The 23,997-nt window shown below is 47.4% G+C and overlaps 1 protein-coding gene across 1 annotated transcript; it reads right to left on the bottom strand.

The window, feature by feature from the left end:
• Positions 1 to 5,170: 5,170 nt before the first annotated feature.
• On the bottom strand, positions 5,171 to 9,747 carry PRF1 (perforin 1). The gene is made up of 3 exons (XM_032841179.1): positions 9,618 to 9,747; positions 7,579 to 8,155; positions 5,171 to 6,428 (listed from the first exon to the last, which is right to left on the bottom strand). Exons 1-3 carry the CDS (start codon positions 9,718 to 9,720, stop codon positions 5,300 to 5,302), a joined length of 1,809 nt encoding a protein of 602 aa, XP_032697070.1. The 5' UTR covers positions 9,721 to 9,747; the 3' UTR covers positions 5,171 to 5,299.
• Positions 9,748 to 23,997: the final 14,250 nt, after the last annotated feature.

The following is a 23,997-nucleotide window of genomic DNA, read 5'->3' as shown; positions in this document are numbered from 1 at the left end:
CTGTGACCGGCACTGGAGTCAGCCTGGTGGTCTTTCTGCCCAACCCAGTGGCGGACAGGACCAGAGATTTAGATACACAGAGGCCCTGATCTGCTGGTAGGGCTGCACTCTCTGAGAAGGCAGGTTCCTGTGTCACCTGATGGCTCGAGGTGAGAGCCCATCACAGACAGAACAGCTACCTCTCAAGGTAAGGAGCCCCCTGCCTGTGGGAGAGTTGGGGAACAGGCTGGAAAGAGTCTTCGGTGGGTTCCATTCATTCATTTATCCATTACCCCTCTAATCACTCATCCAGCGTTTTTCTTTCTTTCTTTTTTTAAAGATTTTATTTATTTATTTGAGAGAAAGAGAGAGACAGAGAAATGGAGCACAGGCAGGTGGAGGGGCAGAGGGAGAGGGAGAAGCAAACTCCCCATTGACCAGGGAGCTGGATGACATGGGACTTGATTCCAGGACCCTGGGACCATGACCCGAGCTGAAGGCAGGTGCTCAACCGACTGAGCCACCCTGCTGCCCCCCATCCAATATTTTTCAAGCAGCGAACTTATGCCAGGGGCTGGACTATTGATTCCACTCTAAGACAGAAGTGGCCCTTGGCCTGACAGTGGGTCGTGAGCTCGACTGGGAAACCAAGGAAGGCTTCCTGGAGGAAGCTGTCTTGGAAACTGAGGCCTGAAGGCTGAGGAGGACTTAGAGTGGTGGAGAAAAGTTGCAGAAAGAAGAGGCGACATGTGGGAAGGGCAAGAGAGACTGTGACCAGCAGAGGAGCCAGTAAGCTCGGTGAGGCAGGGTTTGGTGAGGTGCAGAGCTGAGTGCGAGGTCAACACATGGGTCACATTAGGGGGTCTGAGCATTATCCCAGAAGCCACAAGAAACCAGTAAAGAGTTTTAAGCAATGACATAGTCAGTTGTGCGTCTTAGCTGATTTCTCCAGAAATAAAGCTTGAGACAGGGGTTCACAAGCAGGTAGTTTTTGTGGGGCTTGTTTCCAGAAAACACCAGTAGGGGCATGAGGGAATGAGACCAGAAAGGAGGCCAGCCAAGAGAGCACGTGTGGTCAAGCAAGTCACTCCTATGGGCACGTGAACTTCACCCTGCTGGGGAACCCTGGGTGTCAGGGTTGAATATATATGTCCGAGTTATTCCCCCGATGGGAGGGATCTGGAGGGTTTAGGCGCCACCCGCCTCCCTTCGGCCATTGGGTGAAGGCTGTCCAGGATGGGTGGGGCATGGACACTACGGCCTGGCTCTCCTGGCTTCCCGTGGGGGCAGGCAGAGCAGGCCTAGTTCAGGTCCCCAGGCAGTGATGTGGGGGCCGGCTCGGAGTGGGCCAAGGGAAGATGGGCTGGAGAGGCACAGAGAAGCAGGTGCCCAGGGATCCAAGAAGAGCCCACGGGAAGACATGTCTGGGAGATGTTGCTGTCCCAGGGAGGCTGTGGTTATGAGCAGAAGGGGACAGATTTGGGGTACGGAAATGCCCGGGCTGGATGACAGATGTAGGGGAATCAGGAGCACCGTGGAGAGCATGCAGAGCCCCCCCAAAGCTACAAGGACCTCTTTGCTCCCCAGAGAGCTCTCCCTGCTCCCACACTGCCTGTTCTCCAGCAGGTCCCCCTCTGCAGCCTCTGGGACAGCGGGGCCACACCCCAGGGATCGCTCAGTGTGTTTGAAGGCAGATGAAGGTGCGTGAAAAGGAACTGCGCAGTGCTGGCCCCAGGTCTGAGGAGAGAGCATCTGGACCTAGGACAGTGGTGAGAGAAAGGCAGTGCAGCCGAGACTCCCCCATCCTGAATGTCCGCCCCCCAACCTTATTCCCAGGGGGAGGCCGCCAGAGGGCAGGTGCTTATAACCATCTGTTCAAGGATGGAAGCTGTGAACTGTCCCAGTCATTCTGTGTTCCGTGCACCTGGGAAGGGGGTGGGCTGCTGGGGATAAGTGAGCAGTGCTTCTAAGGACAGATGGGGGTGGGAGGACGGTTGGGAAAGGGGACAGAGTGTTGAAGTAGGGAGGGAGAAGGTGGGACGGTGTCATCAAGCCAGGGATTTTATTTGCCGGAAAGAGAAGGCAAGTCTGGATCAAATCAGTCAAAAAAGAATGTAGCTCTAACCAGGGACCAATAGGAGGGGCCATACTGGCACCCAGCTCCCTCCAGGCTGAGCTGTAACTCTGAGGTACCAGTATTGTGTTCTTTGCTGGCTCTGGGGGCCCCCCATGGCAACTTGCTGAATGGCGGGCCACTGTCCCTTCCCTGTCTCACTCGTCCTCTCCCCTGGTGGGCTTTCTGGGATTGCCTTTCACATAAATCACCTGTCCTTGAACCTTGGGCTCACCTCTGCTCCGGAACAGACCCCATACCGAGGGCAGGTGCCTCCCGTGGATAGAGCCCGGCACATGTCCTTTCCTAGTCTCAGGGAAGGATGGGGAAGCAAGAGTCAGGGCATTTTCAGCTGCTGGGGTGGGGGGGATGGGGGTATGTAGCTCTGCTTTCCACTGGGACTCAGGTGGTGTTGTCATGGCACCCCATCATTCCTTTGGGGCTGTTATAACAAAATACCACAGACTGGGTGGCTTACACACCGGAGAAATACATTCCTCTCAGTTTTGGAGGCAGGAAGTCCCAGGTAAAGGTGTCGGTGGATTCAGGGGCCCGTTTTCTGTTTGTAGAGCGCACCTTCCCGTGGGTCCTCCTATGGTGGGAGGGGCCTGGGATCTGTCTGGGGCCTCTTGCATGACAGGGCTAATCCCGCTCACGAGCCCTCCCACATCACCCCCTCCTAAGGCAATCGCCTTGGGGGTTACGATCCCTGCCTATGAATTTTGAGGGGACACAAACATCCAGGCCATATCAGAAGCCAATGGTGTATTCAAATTGTAATAATTTGGGGAAGGGTTGTTTATAAAGGGCCTGTGTGCAAAGGTGTGGGGGGGCTATGGAGAAACACAAGGGGAACGCGGTAACTCGGGATCAGTACAGTGAAGCTGCTACCGTCCAGGGGTCTGAAGGGTTGAGAGAGGGGACAGTTGCCCGGAGAGAGACAGGCAGAGGCCCCCTGGGGAGGAGCGGTGACCCAGCTAGACACGGCCACCTCACTGAGAGACCAGAGGGGAGCAAACGCTCTTATCTCTGAAACTGCCCCCCACCCCCATCTCCTGCCCCCTGACAGAGGGGGGCAGACAGGTCAGCACCCCAGGCCAGAGCAGGGTGAGGATGGAACCTGAGGAGGGCCACTGGAGGCGATCTGGCCCAGGAGGGAGCTCCCCGAGCAAACAAGGGGCCTCGGGCTGACAGTCTTCCAATGTCTGTGTGGGGTGGAAGGGAAAATGTCACACTGGGTCTCGACTTAGGGCTGAGGGCGAACTGCCCGTCAGCAGCGTTGGCCCGTTCCTCCTCCTCCTTGACCATCCCACGCCTTTTCATCCAAGGGCCCTTTTCTCTGGAATCCTGTTGGTCTCTCCAGCTCTGGGGCTTGGAGCGGCGTGCCCAGGACTCCGAAACCTGGCTCTGCCAGAAACTTCTGCAACCACAGTTACATCCTCTGGGTCCCAGCTTCCCTAGGTGGAGCACCAGGTGGGATAACAAGATGACTTTCAGTACCTTTTAGGGAGCACTGACCTTCTAGAAAGCCTTGTGGCCCCCTTCCAAACAGTCCCGAGAAGGGAGAAAAATGAAGAGTATCCTTTTGGGGAAACCAAGGCCCAGGGAACAAGGCGGTTGCTGGAGGTCACTGATCGTGTGGGCCCTTAAACAAGGGTCCCCTCTTTGGTCAGAGTGGCCCCCCGAGCCAGGCCTGCTTTCCCAGAGGGGTATGGCCCACACCCATGTTTATTTTCAATTAGTGCAGCAGCCAGCGTGACCTTTCAAGAATTTTCTTGTGCTCTTGTTTGTGCCCATGGCTGTGAAGGGAAAGGTGTAAGAACATTGGCTTCAACCGGCCTTTTAGTCCCTCCTGTCCCTCCTGTCCCCCCACCTCCGCCCCACCTTGGGGATTTGGTGTCAGTGTAATATGACTCCTGGGCTTTGAGAGTATGGATCCACACAAACCTCCAAGGCCTTAATATGCAGGGACTTTCAAAGGGAGTCAGGAAGCCAGGCCAGCAACTCTGAGCCCCTCTGACTTGGCAACCCCTCACCAATCCTGCCAGTTGGAGGAGGCTGCCTGGGTCTTGCTGCCCGCCCCCGTGGGCCTGTGTCCCAAACATACGAAACAAGGACCATTTCATTTGACCACAGAACCCAAAGCCAGGAAGCCTCAGACACCCCCTTGTTGGAGCCACTGCCTTCCCTCCTCCAACTGTGGGGGACAGGGGAGAGCCCTTCAGCATGTCGCATGGGTTCTGTTGAAATGACAGCTTCCCAGCCGTTGGCTGTGGATCGATTATGGCCTGTGCACACCTTCTCTTTGACTTGCACATAGGTTTATTTTTACAAAGTGAACTGCCTTGCCAACAATTAGAGAAGTTAATTTGGGGTTTCTAGCTACTTCCAGAAATTCTGAGCCCCGCCAGCCCTCCTGCCAGGGAATGCTTGGCAGGAGCAGAGCTGCAGCCCCCCTCTCCGCCGCTCCCCCTCATTACGCGCCCTTCAGCTCCCCATAGTCCTCACCATTCCCTGTGGCCACATGGCTGGGAGCTGAAAGTCTGTTACCTTTGGTCCCCTCAAGAGCACCCGCATTGGTGCTCCTGGGTGTTGAATCAAGAGTTACGAGGAAAGTAAAATATTTTGGGTCCCCACGTTTCCAACGAAAGTAGAAAGCCAGTTTGTTGATTCCTGGCCCACTCCGGGGTGAGCCGTGGGTCCTACTGGGTAGGGTTGCTGATGTAGATGTCAGTCTCTAGGGCGGTGTTTGGTCCCGGCCCTCTCCACGGCCACAACCACCACCATGACGGTCACCATCACACACAGCCCACGTATCAGTCCTCTGTCAGGCTGGGCACCCACGAGGCCGATCCAGACAGTCCCTGATTTGGCTGAGGGGCAAAGCTGGGCAAAGAAGAGAGCAAGCAGAGCAGCTGGGACAGGCAGGGTTGGACTCAATGGGGTGAAGAAGTCCCTGTACTGGTAAAGGCTGCAAGGAAAGCCGCTTGTTTCCAGGGCTCGAGAGTATCAGAGAGCTACGGCAGTTTGGACAGCAGTCCCAGGGCTGGCCTATAAATTCAGCTACTTCATTGGGAAAAAAAAAAAAAAAAGAAAGCCTCAGTTTTCCATCTGTCTAATGGGGATATGAAGATAGGCCCTGGGTCCCTCTGTGAGAACCCCATTCATTCCGGGTTCCCTAGTCCTCTCGAGCAAGGCCCACCGCGCTTACCACACTGGCCCGCTCCGGTTCCCCGGAGGCACCCCCAGAAGGCCGTGGGGGGCGTACTGCAGGCAGGTGGCCCCCTCCAGGTGAGGCAAGCACTTGGCGTGGTAGGAGAACCTCAGGCGGCCGTGGTTCAGGTTGCACTTCACCTCGTGTGAGCCAGACTGTGCTTTCTGGTCACAGGTGCCAAGGAGGTTGTCATCCCAGCCATGGTCTTCGTCCCACACCTGCACCCTCAGGGGCCCCCCCGTGGACAGGAGCACGTCCCCAAAGTCCAGCCGCACAGCCCACTTGGGGTGGTTGCTGTTCCACACCGTGCTGGTTCTCAGCTCCTGGCCTCCGAAGAAGACCTTCAGGTAGGCGTCCGTGGCTGTGATGTAGTCTCCCCACAGGCCCGTCGCCTGGAAGTTCATCACCTCCAAGTGGGCCAGGCCCCTCTGCCGGGGACAGCAGTCCTGGTTGGTGACCGCTGAGCTGTGGCACACACACTGGCATGGGTTGTGGGGGCTCTTGTGCTGCCCCGGGGGGCAGGGCCTTCCGCAGTCCTTCCACCGGGCCTTGTCCATCACGTACTTGCTCACGGCCTTCCTCAGCGCCTCCCGCCTCGGGTCCTGGCTCTCCACCAGCACGTGCAGAGGCTCCAAGGTGTAGTCCACCAGGCCGGGCCTGTCCAGCAGGGAGTTCATCCAGGCGGAGAACTGCTCCGGCCTGGCCCCGTCCCCAAATAGCAGGTCGCCCACCGCGGTGTGGTGACCACCGACTATCTGGGAAAAGCGTTCCCGGTAGGACTGGTGGAAGGAGTCCTCCATCTTGTGCTGCTTCTTCTTCTCCTCACACGCCTTGAATTTTGAGGAAAGGCTAGCTTGGCTGTTGATGCTGACCTGGGCCTCGACGTTCAGGCAGTCCTCTACCTCGTTGGCCGTGAGCCCGTTCAGGGCCAGCTCACAGGTGCGCAGGGCAGTGAGGGCCGAGACCCGGCCGCCCAGCTCCATGGACCGGATGAAGTGGGTGCCGTAGTTGGAGATGAGCCTGACGTACTCGGCCTCTGTAGAGGTGTTGAAGTCGGGGGGCAGGTCGCTGAGGGCCTTCTGGAAGTTGGGGTGGAGTGGGGGAGAGTGTACCACATGAAAACTGAAAGGGGAGAGAAACATCAGATGGGCCGGCCGTGGTTGGTTTTCCTCATTCAGCCTATCCCTCAGGGTTGACCAAGGTCACATGTAAGTGATAGAGAACTTGAACCCAGGTGGCCTGGCTCCAAGCCCAAAGCTCTGACCTGCTGGGGAAACCCATTCTGTCTGTTGCTCCTTGGTGAACTAAGCATGATGAATTTCTGCTTTTCCTTTGCAAAGTATTTTCTTTTCTTCCTTCCTTCCTTCCTTCCCATTCTCCTTCCCTCCCTCCCTCCTTCCTTCCTTCTTTCCTCTCTCTCTCTCTTTCTTTTAAAGATTTTATTTATTTATTTGACAGAGAGAGAGAGAGAGAGTGAAAGAGGGAACACAAGCAGGGGGAGTAGGAGAGAGAGAAGCAGGCTTTCTACTTAGCAGTGACCCTGATGCAGGGCTCGATCCCAGGACCCTGGGATCATGACCTGAGCTGAAGGCAGACACTTAATGACTGAGCCACCCAGGGGCCCATCCTTTTTATTTTCTAATTATAAAAGTGATGATACAACATAGATAGTGACCATCTTGCTTTGGAACCCAGTCCCGTGGCCTTGTCTGTCTGTCTCCTAGATTGGGCTCCTGACAGCTCTGGCCACAAGGCAGGAAGCACCCTGTCTCACTGAGGGGGATGTCAGGGTGGGTGACTTGGGTCCTCCGTGGAGACCATGTGTTTCTGGGGTGTGGGACTCAGGTCCCTGAGGAGAGGGGGTGTGGCTGCTGCTATCTAGCTCTGTAGCCCTAATTCCCAGCACAGAGCCTGCTACATGACGGACATGATCGTGGTCGGATGTGTGAACGAGGCCCAGTGATGGGAAGTCTCCTACCCATAGGACAGGGGGACTGGGCACTCAGTAGATCGAAATGGCACCATGTCAGGGTTCTCAGCACAGCCTTGCTCATTTTTCCTCCACCTGTTCTCTCCTGGGGCTCTTCCTTTTCAGGGACCCCTGGGAGGAGGCCTGAGGGCACCATACCACCCAGCCTGTGAGAACCAGTGTTGTGTATCCTCCTGGTGGACTCAGCCTCCAAGTCCCTGCCCTGCCATCTCAGTGTTCCTGACCACGCCAAGTTTCCCAGCCCTTTTTCTGAGCTCCTCCACTCCGACCCGCGGTGCTCACCTGTAGAAGCGACACTCCACCAAGTCAGTGCTGAAGCTGTACTGGTCCTGGTGGGTTTTTTGGGCAGCGAAGTTGGCCATCTTGGAGTGCGAGCCAGCCATGGTCACATGCACCTCGGCGCTGGGTTTGGGAGACACATCCAGTCCCACCTGCCAGTCGTTGCGGATGTGGCTGGCTGCCTCCCTGGCCACGCCCTCAGTGGAGGTGGCCTTGGCCCTGACCACTTGGCGCTGGCAGCCTGAGCCCTGGGCGCGCCAGTGGGTCAGTGCCAGGGGCAGACGCTGGAGGGCGCCCTCCTGCAGGGCGTTCTGGCAGAGGGTGCAGGTGCCGTCCGGCCGCAGGTAGCTCTCTATGTCCACAGGGAAGGAGCCCGAGCGCTTGAGGCTGGTCACGTCCACGCCCTCCCCTGCTAGTGCTGCGCCAGGCACGAACCCTTGGTTGTGCCGGCACTCATTGCGGGTGCCTGTGTGGCAGGGGGCTGGGGTGGGCGTGGGCAGCAGCAGCAGCAGGAGGCCCAGGAGGAACAGGTGGGCACCCATGGAGCTGCGGAGGCACGGGGGCGTTTGGGCTCCGGAAGCTGTGGGCAGAGGCACGGAGGATGAACCACTGTGGCATACGGAATAGAGAGGCAATGAGATGTGCCGTCAGTCTCTGAAAGTCAGAGCGGCAGTGGCCTTTACAAATCCGGCCCATCCCCCCACCTGTACAAATGGGCCCAAGGATGGGAAGTGACTCACCCAGGGTCACACAGCCAGGAGGAGCCCCTTGCTAGGATTTCACTATTTGTTTGTTTGTTTACTTATTTTTTAAAGATTTTATTTATTTATTTGACAGAGAGAAACACAGCGAGAGAGGGAACACAAGCAGGGCGGGTGGGAGAGTGAGAAGCAGGCTTCCCGCTGAGCAAGGAGCCCAGTGCAGGCTTGATCCCAGGACCCTGGGATCAAGACCTGAGCTGAAGGCAGATGCTTAATGACTGAGCCACCCAGGTGCCCCTAAGGTTTCATTATTTAAGGCCTAATGGGGATCCAGACTGATGGCTTTGAACCCAGGACCATGGCTGCTACTGGTGGGGAAGGGGCTCTGCATACAGAAGAGGAGGCAGAGTGCACATAGAGCAGATTTGGGGAGGGGTCTGGGACTCTAGAGAAGCCTGGATTCTAGGGAATTATCATTTTGGGCCTCAGAACAAGCCAGGCTTTTCCCACCCCACCTCTCTCATTCTGTATCTGTCTGGCCACCTCCCATGAAGCCCTTAGCAGACTTGGGAAAGAAATAACGTATGCCCTTATGGTCCCCACCTTCCCGTTGGGCCCGCTCTCTGAGCCCCATGAGAGAACAGCCCAAATTCCAAACTCGAAGCTGCGCACTTGCCTCTGCCCTTACACGCTGTGTGGGGAGGGCTTTCGGTCCCCGCTCGGGATTTCCCACACCTGCTCTGCCATCCTCGCCGTGCTCTGCAGAATTCCAGCAGCGCCATGAGCTACTTGTTGCCTACCGTTGGGCAGCCATGGGCTAGAAATTTCTTTCCTATTTTGAGGTGGCTTCAAAACAGGGACCTGTTTAGAATCCGGAGTCTCCACACTCTCCCCCTATCCGAAGGGGACTTCTTGGAGTCTTGTCCCTTCCAGCATCTGCCAGCGGCCACAGCCTCTCTGGAGAAAAGCCCGTGGGTCCTCCTACTCGGGAGGCCAGCACAGCTGATAACATTAAACCACAGAGCTCCATCTCTATCCTGGGCCTCATTAGGCTCCCTGAGCTCCCAAGGAGCCCATTTCCAGTTTTCTTAACGCTTTCCCTGTCAGCATCTGAAGGGGCCTTACAGACGATGCCCTATAAGGTTTCCCCTTTCTCTATGAGGACGTTGAGGCCCAGAGCGGGCATGAGGCCACCCGGTGAGTCAGTGACAGAGCATTCTCACAGGTCACAGCACTTCCTGTTCCGTCCGGCTCTTCCCTGGATGGAGCAGCCCCGCTCCCAGGCCTTCCTTTCCCCACCCAGGGGCTCACAGCCTCCCTGACGCCGGCCTTCCTCCCTACCTGGAGTCCTGTGCGCAGACCCTCTACACAGACATTCTCTCCCCACAGGAGACGCTCCTGAAATGGTGCTGTCAGCCCCCAGCAGGCTCACCACACAGCTCATCACCCCGGCCACTGTTCACATCACTTCTGCTTCCTGTCCCGCCCCTCCAGCTGTGGTCATGGGTCCCCTCGGCTCTCCCCCTCCCACCAGCACCCATCCTGTCCTCACCTCCTCATCCGGGCCTTCTGACAGCTCTCCAGGAAGCAAAGCTGTGAGGGCCAGCGTCTCATCCCCCAGCAGAGGTACCTGGGGCGCGGGGGCCCAGGCTGAGAGGTGAGGCTTGGTGTGGAGCACACCCAGGGGCCTGGGGACTTTGGGATTCAACTCTGGGGTTGAGGAGCGGGCCAGCAAGGGGAATCCCCCTGCTTCTGATCTACAGCGTCACGTGTTTGAGACCTAAGAGTGGGCACAGCATAGGAGCTCACCACAGGGACTCTGGCTGTGTGACCTGGCAAGCTTCTTTAGCCTCTCTGGGCCTCAGTTTCCTCAGTTAAAAAGGGGGATAATAATAGTTGGACCCTACAGGTTGTGAAGAACGGGAGAGTCACTATGTGTGAAGTGCTTAGAACAGTGTCTGGTTCTCAGCACATGTGAACTCCCATGACCATTCCCCCCTCTCCCCAGGCAGTGGGGAGAAATTACCCTCCTGGCCCTCTCCCTACCCACACCTGCTTCCCAACACGGCCCAGGCTCTAGACCCCAAACGACATACCCCAGGACACACTTACCTGTTCCCCCTTTTGTGAGGAGAACCAGCAGCCACACTGGTCCCCAGCCCCCCCGCCCCAACCCTGGCCTGAGGTCGCAGCCACGGAGTGAGTGGGTGGACAAAATGGGAGAGAGATGTGGGTGGGACCAGAGGCCTAGGGTCTTCATCCTTTGTCTTACCTGAGGTCAGGGTGGGGTGAGGTTTCCATGGGTTGAGTGACTCATGGGGTGACTTCTGGGGGCCAAAATCACACTGGTTTGAGGTGAGGACAGCTGGGTAAGTGGGGGCTGTTTTCAAGAGTTCATACTCCAACTGGTGTACGTGACGGGAACAAATAGCCACAGGCCCCAGACCACGTGTGACACCATGGGATGGCTCATCCCTTGAGTCTGTGTCCCCCCCGTGAGGGCCTTGCTGTTACGGGAACAGGGGCTTAGGCTGCCTTCTGGGAAGCTGGATGCAATCTTCTCCCCACGGTGCCACCACCCGCCTCACCGCTTCTATATGTCTGTGCCTAGTTTTGTCACATGGGCATAAACAAGAGTTGGGTCATTGTTTGGATGGTAGCATGATGATGTATATTAAGATCTTTGGAACTTTCCAGAGACTGTTACCAGGTAAGTGCTCTGTGTGCATTCGTATTTCTGGAGTGGCATTCAGAGAAATTTGTTTAATTTTTACAAGATTTACAAGGGAACCCGATTAAAATAGGTCAATACATCTCAACACCAGCTTTTCGAAACGAAACTCAGTTTAAACAGGGAGGAAAAGGCCCTACATGTCCAATAGTGTTGGTACCATCGCATGAATAAAATTACATCTCTGCGTTTAAGGAGAGGGTAGGGACACGCCGTGTTCCCTTCAGGAACAGAAAACATATTTAGAATCTAGTCTGATTCAAAACGTATCTGTTGAATGCCCATGTTACTGCTGCTGTCACCTTTAAACATAAAAATCACCTGTAAATAACTAAAAGGAAAAAAGAGGTCAGGTGGCCGAGGCTGTGAGTTTAGTTCTGGAGGAAGGGACAGGTGAGGGAGAGGGAACAGGCTGTAGACTCAGCTTGTGGGAAACTTACTGAGTTTGAACCATTCCCAGGCTAGTTTGCTCATTCCTAACATCCAACAGAGGACTTTGGGACTTCTAACAGTCCTTGGATTCTTTTTTTTTTTTTTAAATATTTATTTATTTATTTATTTATTTATTTATTTATTTGACAGAGATCACAAGTAGGCAGAGAGGCAGACAGAAAGAGAATGGGGCGGGGGGAGGTGGAAGCAGGCTCCTTGCTGAGCAGAGAGCCTGATGTGGGGCTCAATCCCAGGACCCTGGGGTCATGACCTGAGCCGAAGGCAGAGGCTTTAACCCATTGAGCCACCCAGGTGCCCCAGTCCTTGGATTCTTGAGGAAATGTGCATTTAACACTTTCCAAGTGTCATGTGAAGTCGCTACCGTCCAAGGGATCCTGGGGGTGGGGGATGTGACCCATTAAAGAGCGAGGATGTCATCGAGGTCTACGACGACCTTTTTTGACCCTTGTGCCTGTGATAGCTGTTCTCTCCGGGTGACATTTCGCACTTCAGAAGAGAGTTACACACACCTTTTCGTCTGAGATGTAAGTTTTCACAGTGTGTTCAATTGCCAGATGCCCCCTATATGGTTTATGAGTAGTCACTTTGTTGAAATAGAACTCACATATAATTCACGCATTGGAAGCATACAATTCAGGGATGCCTGGGTGACTCTGTCAGTTAAGCGTCTGCCTTTGGCTCAGGTCAGGATCCCAGGGTCCTGGGATCGAGACCCGCATTGGGCTCCCTGCTCAGCAGGAGTCTGCTTCTTCCTTGGCCTCTCCCCCTGCATTTAGTGTCTCTCTCGCTCACTCTCTCTCTCAAAAAAATTAGAGTGTACAGTTCAGTGGTTTTTAGTAAATTCACAGAGTTGCGTACCCACCATCATGATCAATTTTCAAATGTGTTCATCACTCTGAAAAAGAAAGCCCATATCCATCAGTGGTCACTGTTCTTTTCACTAGACACTGATCTACTTTCCGTCTCTATGGATGGAAGACAGAAAGTGGAGGACATTTCGTATCAATGGAGTCATGCAAGAGGTGTGACCTATGTGGCTAGCTTATTTCATGTAACATCATATTTTCAAGGTTTATCCAAGTTGTACCCTGTACCAGTCCTTTGTTCCTTTTCCTGGCTGGAGCACAGTCCCTTGTATGGAGTCACCACATTTTTTTCATTCATTCATTGTGGCCATTGAGTTGTTTCCACTTTGGGGCTTTTAGGAGTAATGCTGCTATGAACATTTGTGTACAAGTTTTTGTGTGGACCTGGGTTTTCATTTCTCTTGGATATATATCTAATCGTGGAATTGCTGGGTCATAGGGTAACTCTACATTTAACTTTCCAGGAATTGTTTTCCTATGGGGTGGCACCATTTTACTTTCCCACCAGCAGTGTAGGAGGGTTCTAACTTCTCCACATTGTTGTTGTTATTGGATGTTTTAATTACAGCCATTCTCATGGATGTGAAGTGGTATCTCAGGGTGATTTTGATTTGGATTTCCCCATTGGCTAAGGATAGTGAGCTTCGTCTCATTTGCTTATAGGTCATTTGTGTATGTTCTTTGGAGAAATGTCAGTTCAAGTCCTTTGCTAATTTTTGAATTGGGTTATTTGTCTTTTTGTTGTTGATTTGTAATAGCTCTTTATATATTTTGGATTTGAGACCCTTTTCAGATAGATGACTTACAAACATTTTCTCCTATTCTGGGTTATCTTTTCACTTTTTTCTTTTTTAAGATTTTTATTTATTTATTTGAGAGAGGGACAGTGAGAGAGAGCATGAGAGGGGGAAGGTCAGAGGGAGAGGCAGACTCCCCGTGGAGCTGGGAGCCTGATGAGGGACTCAATCCCAAAATCCCTGGATCATGACCTGAGCTGAAGGCAGTTGCTTAACCAACTGAGCCACCCAGGTGTCCATGTTTTCACTTCTTAAGGTTGTCCTTGGAAGCCCAAAACGTTTTAAACTTTAATGTAGTCCAAAGTATTTGTTTGTCACTTTGTTGCTTATATATATTTTAATGTCATACTTGAGAGGTCTTTGCCTAACCCAAGATCATGAACATTTACTCCTGTACTTTCTTCTAAGAGTCTCCTAGTTCTATCTCTTACATTTAGGTATGCTCCACCTAGAGTTAATTTTTGTGTTCGGAAAGGGGTCCAACTTCAGTCTTTGGCATGTGGATATGGTTTTGATGTCTGTTTTCCTAAGGTTACTGCATATTTACCCTTGACAGAAAAGCTCCAAGGATACTCCACACAGTACGCATGAAGAAACTCTGGGTCCTGATTTCATCTGCTTACATAAACTCTCCCTACTCTATGTGCTACGCATTTGAACCATAATCAGAGAGGTGCTTCAACAAAACAGACCTGTAGATTGCAATTGTGTCTATTTTGAAAATACCTAAGACAGTCACAGTAGCATTCCCTTTATCCTGTGATTTTTCTTGGTTCTCTCTTCCTCTGGGGTTCTTCATGGAAAGACCCAGGGAGTCTTTCCTTTTTTTCCATTCTATGGGACGCCGGCACCCAGTTTTTATACTCAGATTTTTAACACTGAACCTATATCTTCGGCAGTGATGGCTCTATTCAGATTTTCTGGCCTTTTTTTTTTTTTCTGGTATCAGTTTTGGCAAGTTACATTTTTCTAGGAAAATTTCCAATCTGCCTGAAATTTCACTGTTGCGACCATGAAGTTATGTATAGCAGTCTCTCTTTCTCTCTCTCCTGCTCTTAGAAAAAATATCTTTCTGAATCCATTAGCAATGCCCTCTTTTTGATCACAGGTTTTTATCATTGTTTCTCTCCTTTTTTTTTAGATCAGTCTCACTAAAGATTTTTCTATTTTTAATTTTTTTTCAAAGAACCTGTTCTTGGCTTTATTAGTCCTTTCTACTGAATCATTATTTCCTATTTGATCAATTTCATTCTTACCTTTTCATTTCCTTCCCTTTTCCCATATTCTTTGGGCTCCTATTGTACTTCTACTAACTTTTTATTTTTAATTTTTTAAAAAATTTTATATATTTGTTTGACAGACAGATCACAAGTAGGAGGAGAGGCAGGCAGAGAGAGAGGAGGAAGCAGGTCCCTGCTGAGCAGAGAGCCCGATGTGGGGCTTGATCCCAGGACCTTGGGATCATGACCCGAGCCGAAGACAGAGGCTTTAACCCACTGAGCCACCCTGGCGCCCCTCTACTAACTTTTTAATAAAAGATTTTATTTATCTATTTTAGAGACAGCGTGAGCAGGGGAAGGGGCAGGGGGAGAGAAAGTCTAAAGAAGACTCCATGTTGAGCATGGAGGCCCACACGGGGCTCGATCCCAAGACCGTGAGATCATGACCCGAACGGAAGCCAAGGGCCACCCAGGCGCCCCTTACTAACTTCTTAAGTTAAGCCCTTAGCTCGTTAATTTTCATTTCCCTTCCTTTTTCTTTTTTTTTTTTTAAGATTTTATTTATTTACTTGTCAGAGAGAGCACGAGCGCACACAGGCAGACAGAGTGGCAGGCAGAGGCAGAGGGAGAAGCAGGTTCCCTGCCGAGCAAGGAGCCCTATGGGGTGACTTGATTCCAGGATGCTGGGATTGTGACCTGAGCCGAAGGCAGCCACTTAACCAACTGAGCCACCCAGGTGTCCCTCCCTTCCTTTTTAATGTAAACACTTAAGGCTCTACATTGCCCTAAAAATCTTTTAAACTGCCTCTCTATAGTTTTGGTAGGAAGTCTTTCTTCATTACTCCCTGGTTTCTTAACACTTTCCAAATGTCCTGATGATTTTTTCTTTAACCTGTGAATTATTTAAAAGGATACTTTTTACATTTTCAAGAAAATGGGGTTTTAAATACCATCACTTGGCTAGTGATTTCTAATATAGTCACACTATAGCAGGACATGTCTGGATGAAAGCCATTCTTCGATGCTAGTTGAAATTTTCTCTGTGGTTTACTAAATGATTTCATAAATGTTCCTGTGTATGTGAGAAGAATACTTGTTGGCTGATTTTTTTTTTTTTTGATACAAGGTACTCTGTTCAAACCTACAGTCTCGTGATATATTAACTACTAAGGAAATCATGTTAAAGTCTCACACTGGGAAGACAGATTGTTCAAGACCTATAGATTTTCTCCTGCAATGAGAGTTCTGTCAACTTTGGCTTTGTATGTTTAAGGCTATTTTGTTAAACAAGTTAAGCATCACTTTGTCTTCCTGGTGAATTAAATTCTTTAAATCTTCCCAAAGGATGCTTCTCCCCACAAAGATCAATTTAGTCTGACATTAACCCCACAAAGATCAATTTAGTCTGATATTAATAAAGCTATTCCAATTTTCTTTTTTAATATAATTATTTTTGATTGTGGTAAAATACACATAATGTGAGGTTTACCATCTAGACCATTGTCTGTCTGCCAACCTTCTTTTGATTATTCCTCACGGGAGATCTTCCATCTTCCTTTTAAATTCCCTTTGTTTTTATGTTACAGGTGGGTCTCTGTTAAACATAGTGCATTGAGTTTTGTGATGTCTCCCAGTCTGGGTAGCTGACAGTGTATCTCCGAATTAGGTCCATTTACATTTACTGTTCTGTGAGAGTTTATTTCTACTGGGATGTGTTTGATCAATTTCCTGCTTTCCATGCTTTCTCCCCTCTTTTCCTGCCTTTTTCTTCTAAGATTTTATCTATGTATTGAGAGAGAGCATGCAAAAGCAGGGGAGAGTGGCAGAGGGAGAGGGCGAAGCAGGCTCCCCGCTGAGCGGGGGGACCCATGCGGGGCTTGATCCCAGGACTCTGGGATCATGACCTGAGCTGAAGGCAGACGCTGAACCGACTGAGGGCCACCCAGGTGCCCCTTCTCCTGCCTTCTTTTAGATTGACCAAACTTTTAAAAAGTCACATTCTTTTCTCTGTGCTGGTTGACTCTCAGAGCCTTTCTGATTCTTCAATGGTTGCCCATGAAAACACTACCATGCGTTTGTAGCAAGGTTGAAGTTTTCTTGTTGTTCTCCCTTCTAGGGATTTCCTGACCTTAGAATGCCTTCAACTAAAATCACCCTTTCTCATCCTCAGGGGTATTGTCATCTGGGACTTTTGTTCGCTCTTCCTTTTCCTGTACGGACTTAGTCACGGGTGCCATCCTGGATGCCGTCAACATTTGCTTATATTTATTCACACATTTGTCGATTTCTTTGCTCCTTAGTCTTTCATCTCTGAGCTTCCTGGGATTGTTTTTTTTTTTTTTTTCCCCCTTTAAAGTGCTACGCACTAGAAGTGCCTCTGGCAGCACCCACTCTCAGTTTCTGTTTGCTTGAAACGTCTTTATTGGTTTTGAATCATAATTTAAGCGAGTTGACACTTTGAAGTCCCTGATGGTTGACACCTCTCGGCATTTTGAGGTCATTTCGCTGTTCCTGGCTTTTGTCGTGGCTGTTGTTTACCTGTTATTCTGTGTAGCAAATTCATCTATGGGTGGGGGGGAGGAAGGACCGTTTCTAAAATCTTCTCATTTTTGATTTTTTGAAAGCTTACTACACAGTATGGATCTAGATATGACTTTCTTCCTAATTTATCCCCTTCGAGGTTTGTTCTTCCTAAATCTGAGGACTCACATCTTTCCTCGTTCTGGGAAGCATCTTTCTAGATGCATATCCCGTCGCCCTGGCTCTCTCTAGTTTTGCCTTGTGGTCCGCCCGGCAGGAATGCAACAAGACCCCCTCACTCTCTCCTCCTTATCTGTTATGCTCTTTTTCTTGCTTCCTACTTTTGGTATGTCTCTATGGTGTGCTCCTTGGTTTTTCTCCACTTCTTTGTTCCAGTTCCCTAATGCTTGTTTTCTCTGTGTTGAATCTGTGATTTAATCCATCCATGGAGTTTTTAGATGAGCTCAAGCATCTAATAAGATGCAAACATCCAAACAATGTAAAAACATATTTAGTAAATAACTTCCTTCCTGGGGCACCTGGGTGGCTCAGTGGGTTAAGCTTCTGCCTTTGGCTCAGGTCATGATCTCAGGGTCCTGGGATTGAGCCCTGCATTGGGCGCTCTGCTCAGCAGGGAGCCTGCTTCCCTGCCCGCCCCCCCCACCCACCCTGTCTGTCTCTCTGCCTACTTGTGATCTTTCTCTCTGTCAAATAAATAAATAAAATCTTAAAAAAAAAATAACCTCCCTCCTGTCCCCTTCCAACCTACCTCCACAGGCACCACTTTTTCTTTTTCTTTTTTAGTTTCTTTGGTGTCTTCTAAGAGTTATTCCCCCCATAAAAATATAAGTAAATACTAGTAAAAATATTTTATTTTCTCCCTTCCTTATATAAAAGGAAGAATGTTATACATCTTGCTTTGTGCTTTATTTTGTTTTAATATGGTATACTTTGGAGATCTTTCCTTATCAAAATTAGGGAGTTTCCTCATTCTCTTATTTTTTAAGTGGTTGCGTAGTACTTCTTTCTTTCTTTTTTTTTTAATTAACATATAATGTGTTATTTGTTTCAGGGGTACAGGTCTGTGATTCATCAGTCTAGTGTTTCGTTCACAGAAGAAACATAATGTATTTGACCAGTCTCCCACTGACGACCCTTTGAGTTATTTACAGTCTTTTGCTCTTAAAAACAATGTTGCAGTTGAATAACTCATACATAAGGCATTTGCTGGATCAGGACATTATGAATGTTCAATTTTGTTGTGCATAAGGCATATAAAAGTTCACACACACAGGGCACTTGGGTGGCTCAGTTGGTTAAGCGTCTGACTCTTGATCTCAGCTCAGGTCTTGATCTCAGGGTCATGAGTTCAAGCCCCACGTTGAGCTGCATGCTGGTTGCAAAGCCTACATAAAAATATATACTCACACACACAATTTACATATATATATACAAATAGAGATGCGTATCTATACATACTTTATACATACACCTATATAGTGTAAATATACACACATATCGAAGAGTGTCTCTGTCCATACACACACACAAAACAAACACTCTCTATGGGGCTGGCATTCAGTTTTCACTCTACCAGCAGTTCATGAGTGAGTTGGTTTTCCCTCCATCTTACCTACAGAATGTGTGGTCTTCTAGATTTTTCTTCAGTTAATTTTGACTTACAGTGATGTATTTTTTATTCATAAGATCTCTGTTTCACTCAGTTCCACATTGGTGACTCTGTTTTCATTCTGTTCTCAATTCTGTGATTGTATGTCGTGATTATACTCTTTAAAAAGTTTTAAAACATTCAAACACACTTATTGAAAATTTTACATCTAACCATGCCAATATCCAAAGACTTTGGTGCATCCGATTTTTATCTTGTTGTATCAGTGGACTCTGCTCTCCTAGTGGTTTGTATCCCTGGGTGTTTTGCCTGGAGTTTGGGCTGCGTGCTCCTGTGTGGCTGCTCTTTATCTGTCGGAATCCTGCAAAGCCCGGGCTAAGAATATTCTTTTAAATCAGGTTTGGACTTGCTTTTTGAGACACCTCCCAGCTTTCTCCACCAACCTATTTATGTTTATTTGTTGGCGTGGCATAGTTTGTCCTATACCAGCAGTGTAAATTTGAGCCACAAATGTAGGAAAGGGAGGTCTGTGGTTATTAGAGTTTAAGAGAGTCTCTGTCCTTCTACTCAGATTTGTGACTGACACAAATAAATGTCTTTCTTGATTCCTTTTCCTAGTAAATAGATCTTTTTTTCTAGTCTACGCTTTCATTGACATTATTAGCCCATGGAGAATTTATTTAAGTTTTATGTGGGGTGATCTCAGCTCCCATTGCCCTCCCCCTTCCCCAAGACATTATTGCCTTTTCCTTCTGTGGTCATTATAACCCGGGATCTGGTTTCCCTGGGTTGGCGTGTGCCTCAGGATATCTATGACTGGTCGGCCTACTTTTCTCTCTAGTTCTTATTTCTTCAGTTTTTGACCCCTTGGGATAGTTCTTACTTATTTTCAATTTCATCTGTGCTTTTGGATATGTGTCATACTTACCTCAGCCTTTCTAGGTGTTTCTGCAGTAGGGTAGATTTTAGGAAGAATTATTCTCTAATATTTGATCTCACAAAATATTATTTATTCAATAAATATTTCATTCAATAATCTTGAATGAAATAAATGTTTATTAATCACCTACTATGTGCTAGACAAACTATTCTATTCTATTTCATTCCAAAATATTCAGAACACTGGTAAGTATAGCAACTACCAGTAAATTCACACACCATTAGATGAAGGGGAAATTTCTTCCCATTTTAACAAAGAAGTCTTTAACCCATGGTGGATGATGGCTATGATCCACGTATTGGTTACATGCTGACATTAAAAAAAAAAAAGATTTACTTTTATTTGAGAGAGAGGGAGTGAAAGAGAATGTGTGAGCAATTTTATTTTATTTTATTTTCATTTAGATGGGGAGAAGGGCAGAGGAAGAGAATCTCAAGCAGATTCTCCACTGAGCACGGAGCCCCATGCTGGGCTCCATATTACAATCCTGAGATCAATACCAGAGTCAAAAACAAAGGTTGATTGCTTAAGTGACTGTGCCACCCAGGCACCCTGACAACATTTTTATGTGAGATTGACCCTACTTAAGTGGCACTAAGAGGGCATTGGTCATTCTCTTGGTTTGCAGTGTATCCCACCACATTAATCTCTATTGACTAATAGAACAAGACTCTAGATTACTAATGTACATGTCATGGAAATGAGTAGTAGGAGTCAAATCTCTTGCTTTTTAAAAATCAATTAAAATAATGAGGTTGCTATAAGGGGAACCTACTGTGGAAATCTCCCAGTGCCCGCATTCTGGGAAAGACATCAAGCTCCTCCCTCCTCCTGTCCATTCTGTATTTCTCTTTCAGATGACATTGCCTTCCTCTCCTTTTCTTTCTCTGCTCCATTCTTCCCTTTTACCAGGCTGCCTTCTTGGCTTACCCATCAGCTTCAACGGTCCCATCATGGTTGTTGAAAAATGGCAGTGCAGCCTTTCCAATGGGCTCCTATTGCTTACCCTCATGACTTTGTATGGCAGAGACTTTTTAGCTTACAAAGACCTTCACATGCATTATTTTGTCTATGCCTAACAATGTTGTGATATGATCAGAATGTTGTTACCCCTGAAACACACCCCTGATTATTTTTTAAATGAAAAAAAACAGAGAACCCACAAGAAGGGGTACTTGCCCAACATTACATAGCCAACAAGTGGCAGAGGAGGGACCAAACCCTGGTTTTCTGGCTCAAGGCCAGTGCTTTCTAAGGAGCCCAGCTCACATACAGCTGCCTAGTAAATCCACATCCAAATGAAATTCCAACGTCTGGAAAAATTGGTTTTCTAACTCATCAGCGAGCATTCAATTTTCTGATATTTCTATTAAAGAACAGTTGGTCTGGGATTTCTCTGTGAGAGTGGTGGCCTCAGATAACAGAGCTCAGAAAGCTGGTGTGACTTCCGTGAATGTTCTCAAGGCTGTGCCTGGCCATGTCTGGGAGTTTTGCGATGAGTTATTAGTGGCCAAGGGTTTGTGAAAACATAAACATCTCACTGAGTTCAAACCTGAATGGAAAAAAGAAAAAAAAAGAAATTCTGAGTAAGAGTCTGACTAATGACTTTTTGGAAGAAATTGAGCAGTGTCTGAGACTTTTCCATCTGACTTTCAGCTAGAAAAGTTTCTTCCTAAAACCCCACAGCCCTGTGCATTTACGCAGCACAATGTACAATGCACATTCACCTACTGTGGTCAACGATGAAGTCTTTGCTGAGCACCTACTGTGTGCCAGGTAAATTGATGATTTACAAAGGCATATAAGCCAGGACTCCATCCTTAATGGAGACTACAATCCATAAAGTTGTAACACCGTGATCATCTTATTGTCTTGGGCATCAGAAAGTCTGGTCAAAACACCTGCTTTAGCACAACCAACAATCAACCTTGGGATAAGTACCTAATCTCTTTCAACCCCTGTGTCCATATATGTAAAAAAAGGCCAATAATTTATCTACCCAATTAGGCCTATAATCAGGGTTTTGCTGTGGTGATTAAGAGGTATTACATGTGGTGTCAAATAAAAAATCTAAATGAAAGTTAGGGGATTGGCATAAAATCTTAGACGAGGTTTGGGATGTGTGGCTTAGAAATGAGGAGCTGCTGTGGTCCAGAGTGGGGGCAGGGTCCAGATAACCCACTCCTATAACCAGAATAGGATGCTCTGGAAGGATTGACAGGTGACCGGGATTGTGCAGAAGTTTTTCAGAGAAAGGAATAGTAGGAGCAGAGGCATGGAAGCAAGAAAGAGAGTGTGTTTAGGGGTAGGTGTGTTTAGGGGTAGGACTAGTATGTATGGTGCAAGGGGGTAGGCATTAATAATTGTAACTATTATAAATACCTATGTCTAATACCATCTGCCAGGCACCCTGGGGAGTGCTTTACAATCATGATGTAAATTAGTCCTCCCAAAAGCACATGCCATGCCCTCTATGAAATGTTGAAACTCATCAGCCAAATATCTCTTCTAAACAAAGCCCTACACTGAGGGGAAATAGCTGGAAGTAAACAATAAGAGCAGAGCCAAGTAGGGAGAAGATCCAGATAAAGTAGGAGACCCCAGTTTCTGTGAACACCTGCATGTACAATGCGCGCGCACACACACACACGCGCGCACACACACACACACACACACACACAGTAGGGGAGAGTAACAAAGGAAACAGTTCTCAAGCTCCTCTGAAACCCGTATCAAAGACTTTTTCAGTACAACAGAAGATGGAGCCCTAGAGTCATGAATCTTGGCCAAGAAATCCTCTCCCATTCTCCCCACTTAAGAGTACAAGGAAGCCTATCTCACTTAAACATGAGCAACAGAACAGGATTGCAGAGAAGGAACCCAGCTCCATTCAGAGTTCTTATAAGAAAAGAGATGATGAGCATAATAACAGGCCATCAGATCATGATGGCCCCTAGAAAGATTTGCTCACAAAACAAATGAAATTTTTAATTTAATATTTCAAAATGAGCTAAAAGAATTTTTTTAATGATGGAAACTATGAAATCAAAGCTTAACTCAGGATTATAAAAATTCATAAATGAGGTGATTGAACAAAAAGAAGACTTGAAAAGAGCTCACATATAATTAAGAAAGACAATCTTTCTTTTCTAAAAAGAAAAACCATTTCAGAAATGAAAAAAAATTAGAGTAAATACAGGAGTGAAAAAATAACACAAATAATATCATAAGAGAAGTAGCTGAAAAGGAGGAAAATTAAAAAGCAATAAAAATAAACTGGGAAGTGAAAAAGAAAAGATATGGGAGAAAGTGATAGATATGGAAGACAGAGAAGATCCAACCTCCATGTAAAAGAGAACCTAAAGAAGAAAACTGAAGAAGTGGGACAGAATAAATACACAATCACAGTGAAAAACTTTACCCTCCGTCTCTCTGTGACTGATGAAGTAAGTAGACAATAAAATCGGTATTGATATAGAAGATTTGTACAGCACGATTGCTAAGCATGACCTATTGAGGTGTATAGAGCATTGCATCCATGTGCTAAAGAAATACATCTTCTTTTCCAGTGCACATTAAGTATTTCTCTAAATTGGCCATATAATGGGCCTTAAAATAAGTCTAGAAAATGAATTCAATTTTAAAAGGTTGAAATTTTATAGTCATTATTCTATGACTCAGTGGATTAAGCTAGAATCAATTCTATGAACAAAAAACAAAAGAAAATTCCCAAATGTTTGGGAATTAAATTCTTTTAAAATAACACCAACTCAAGGAATAAATTGAAAAATACTTTCAACTGGATGATAATAATAACAGGACATACCAAAATACATGGGATGAAGTTAACATCATGCTTAGAGGAAAATTTATAGCCATAAATGCATACATCATAAAAGGAGAGAAATATTTACTATCAATAATCAAAATAACCATTTCCAGGTGTTAAAAAAGACAACAGATTAAATCCAAACAGTGTGAGAAGGAAATAATGAAGAGAAGAAATTAATGAAACTGAAAGAAAATATACAATAAGAAAACCAATAGTCATAGCTTGGTTTTTATTTTTATTTATTTTTATTTTTTATTTATTTTATTTTTTTTTATAGCTTGGCTTTTAAAATGATAAATAAAATTTATGAACCCTTAGCAAGACTAATATAGACAAAGAGAGGGAAAAGGCACAACTCGACAACATCAGGATTGAAAAAGTGCTATGGGTACAGAGCCTACATACATTAAAACAATCATAAGTTATTATGAATAATTGTATACCAATAAATTTGACAATATAAATAAAATCAATACATTTCCTTAAAGTAATAGCTTACCAAAATTAACATGGAAAGAAATAAAATGTCTGAATAATCCCAAACCTAGAAAAAAAGTTTTTCCTTTTATTGTTGTTGTTGTATAAAATATTGTCTTTATATAGAAATCAACTGTTTTATTCCAGGTCATTGTCTCCAATGTTATGCCTTCCTGAGAGATTTTAAAGAATAATTTGGATTATAAATCAATTTAACTCTACATAACAGCTGTAAATCTGTTTTTGATTTTTTTC

Source organism: Lontra canadensis, unplaced genomic scaffold (genome assembly GCF_010015895.1).
Source record: "Lontra canadensis isolate GAN:19392208 unplaced genomic scaffold, GSC_riverotter_1.0 scaffold3, whole genome shotgun sequence".
Lineage (NCBI taxonomy): Eukaryota > Metazoa > Chordata > Mammalia > Carnivora > Mustelidae > Lontra > Lontra canadensis.
The sequence above is the reverse complement of the archived record's forward strand: the minus strand, read 5'-3'. Positions and strand labels throughout refer to the sequence as shown.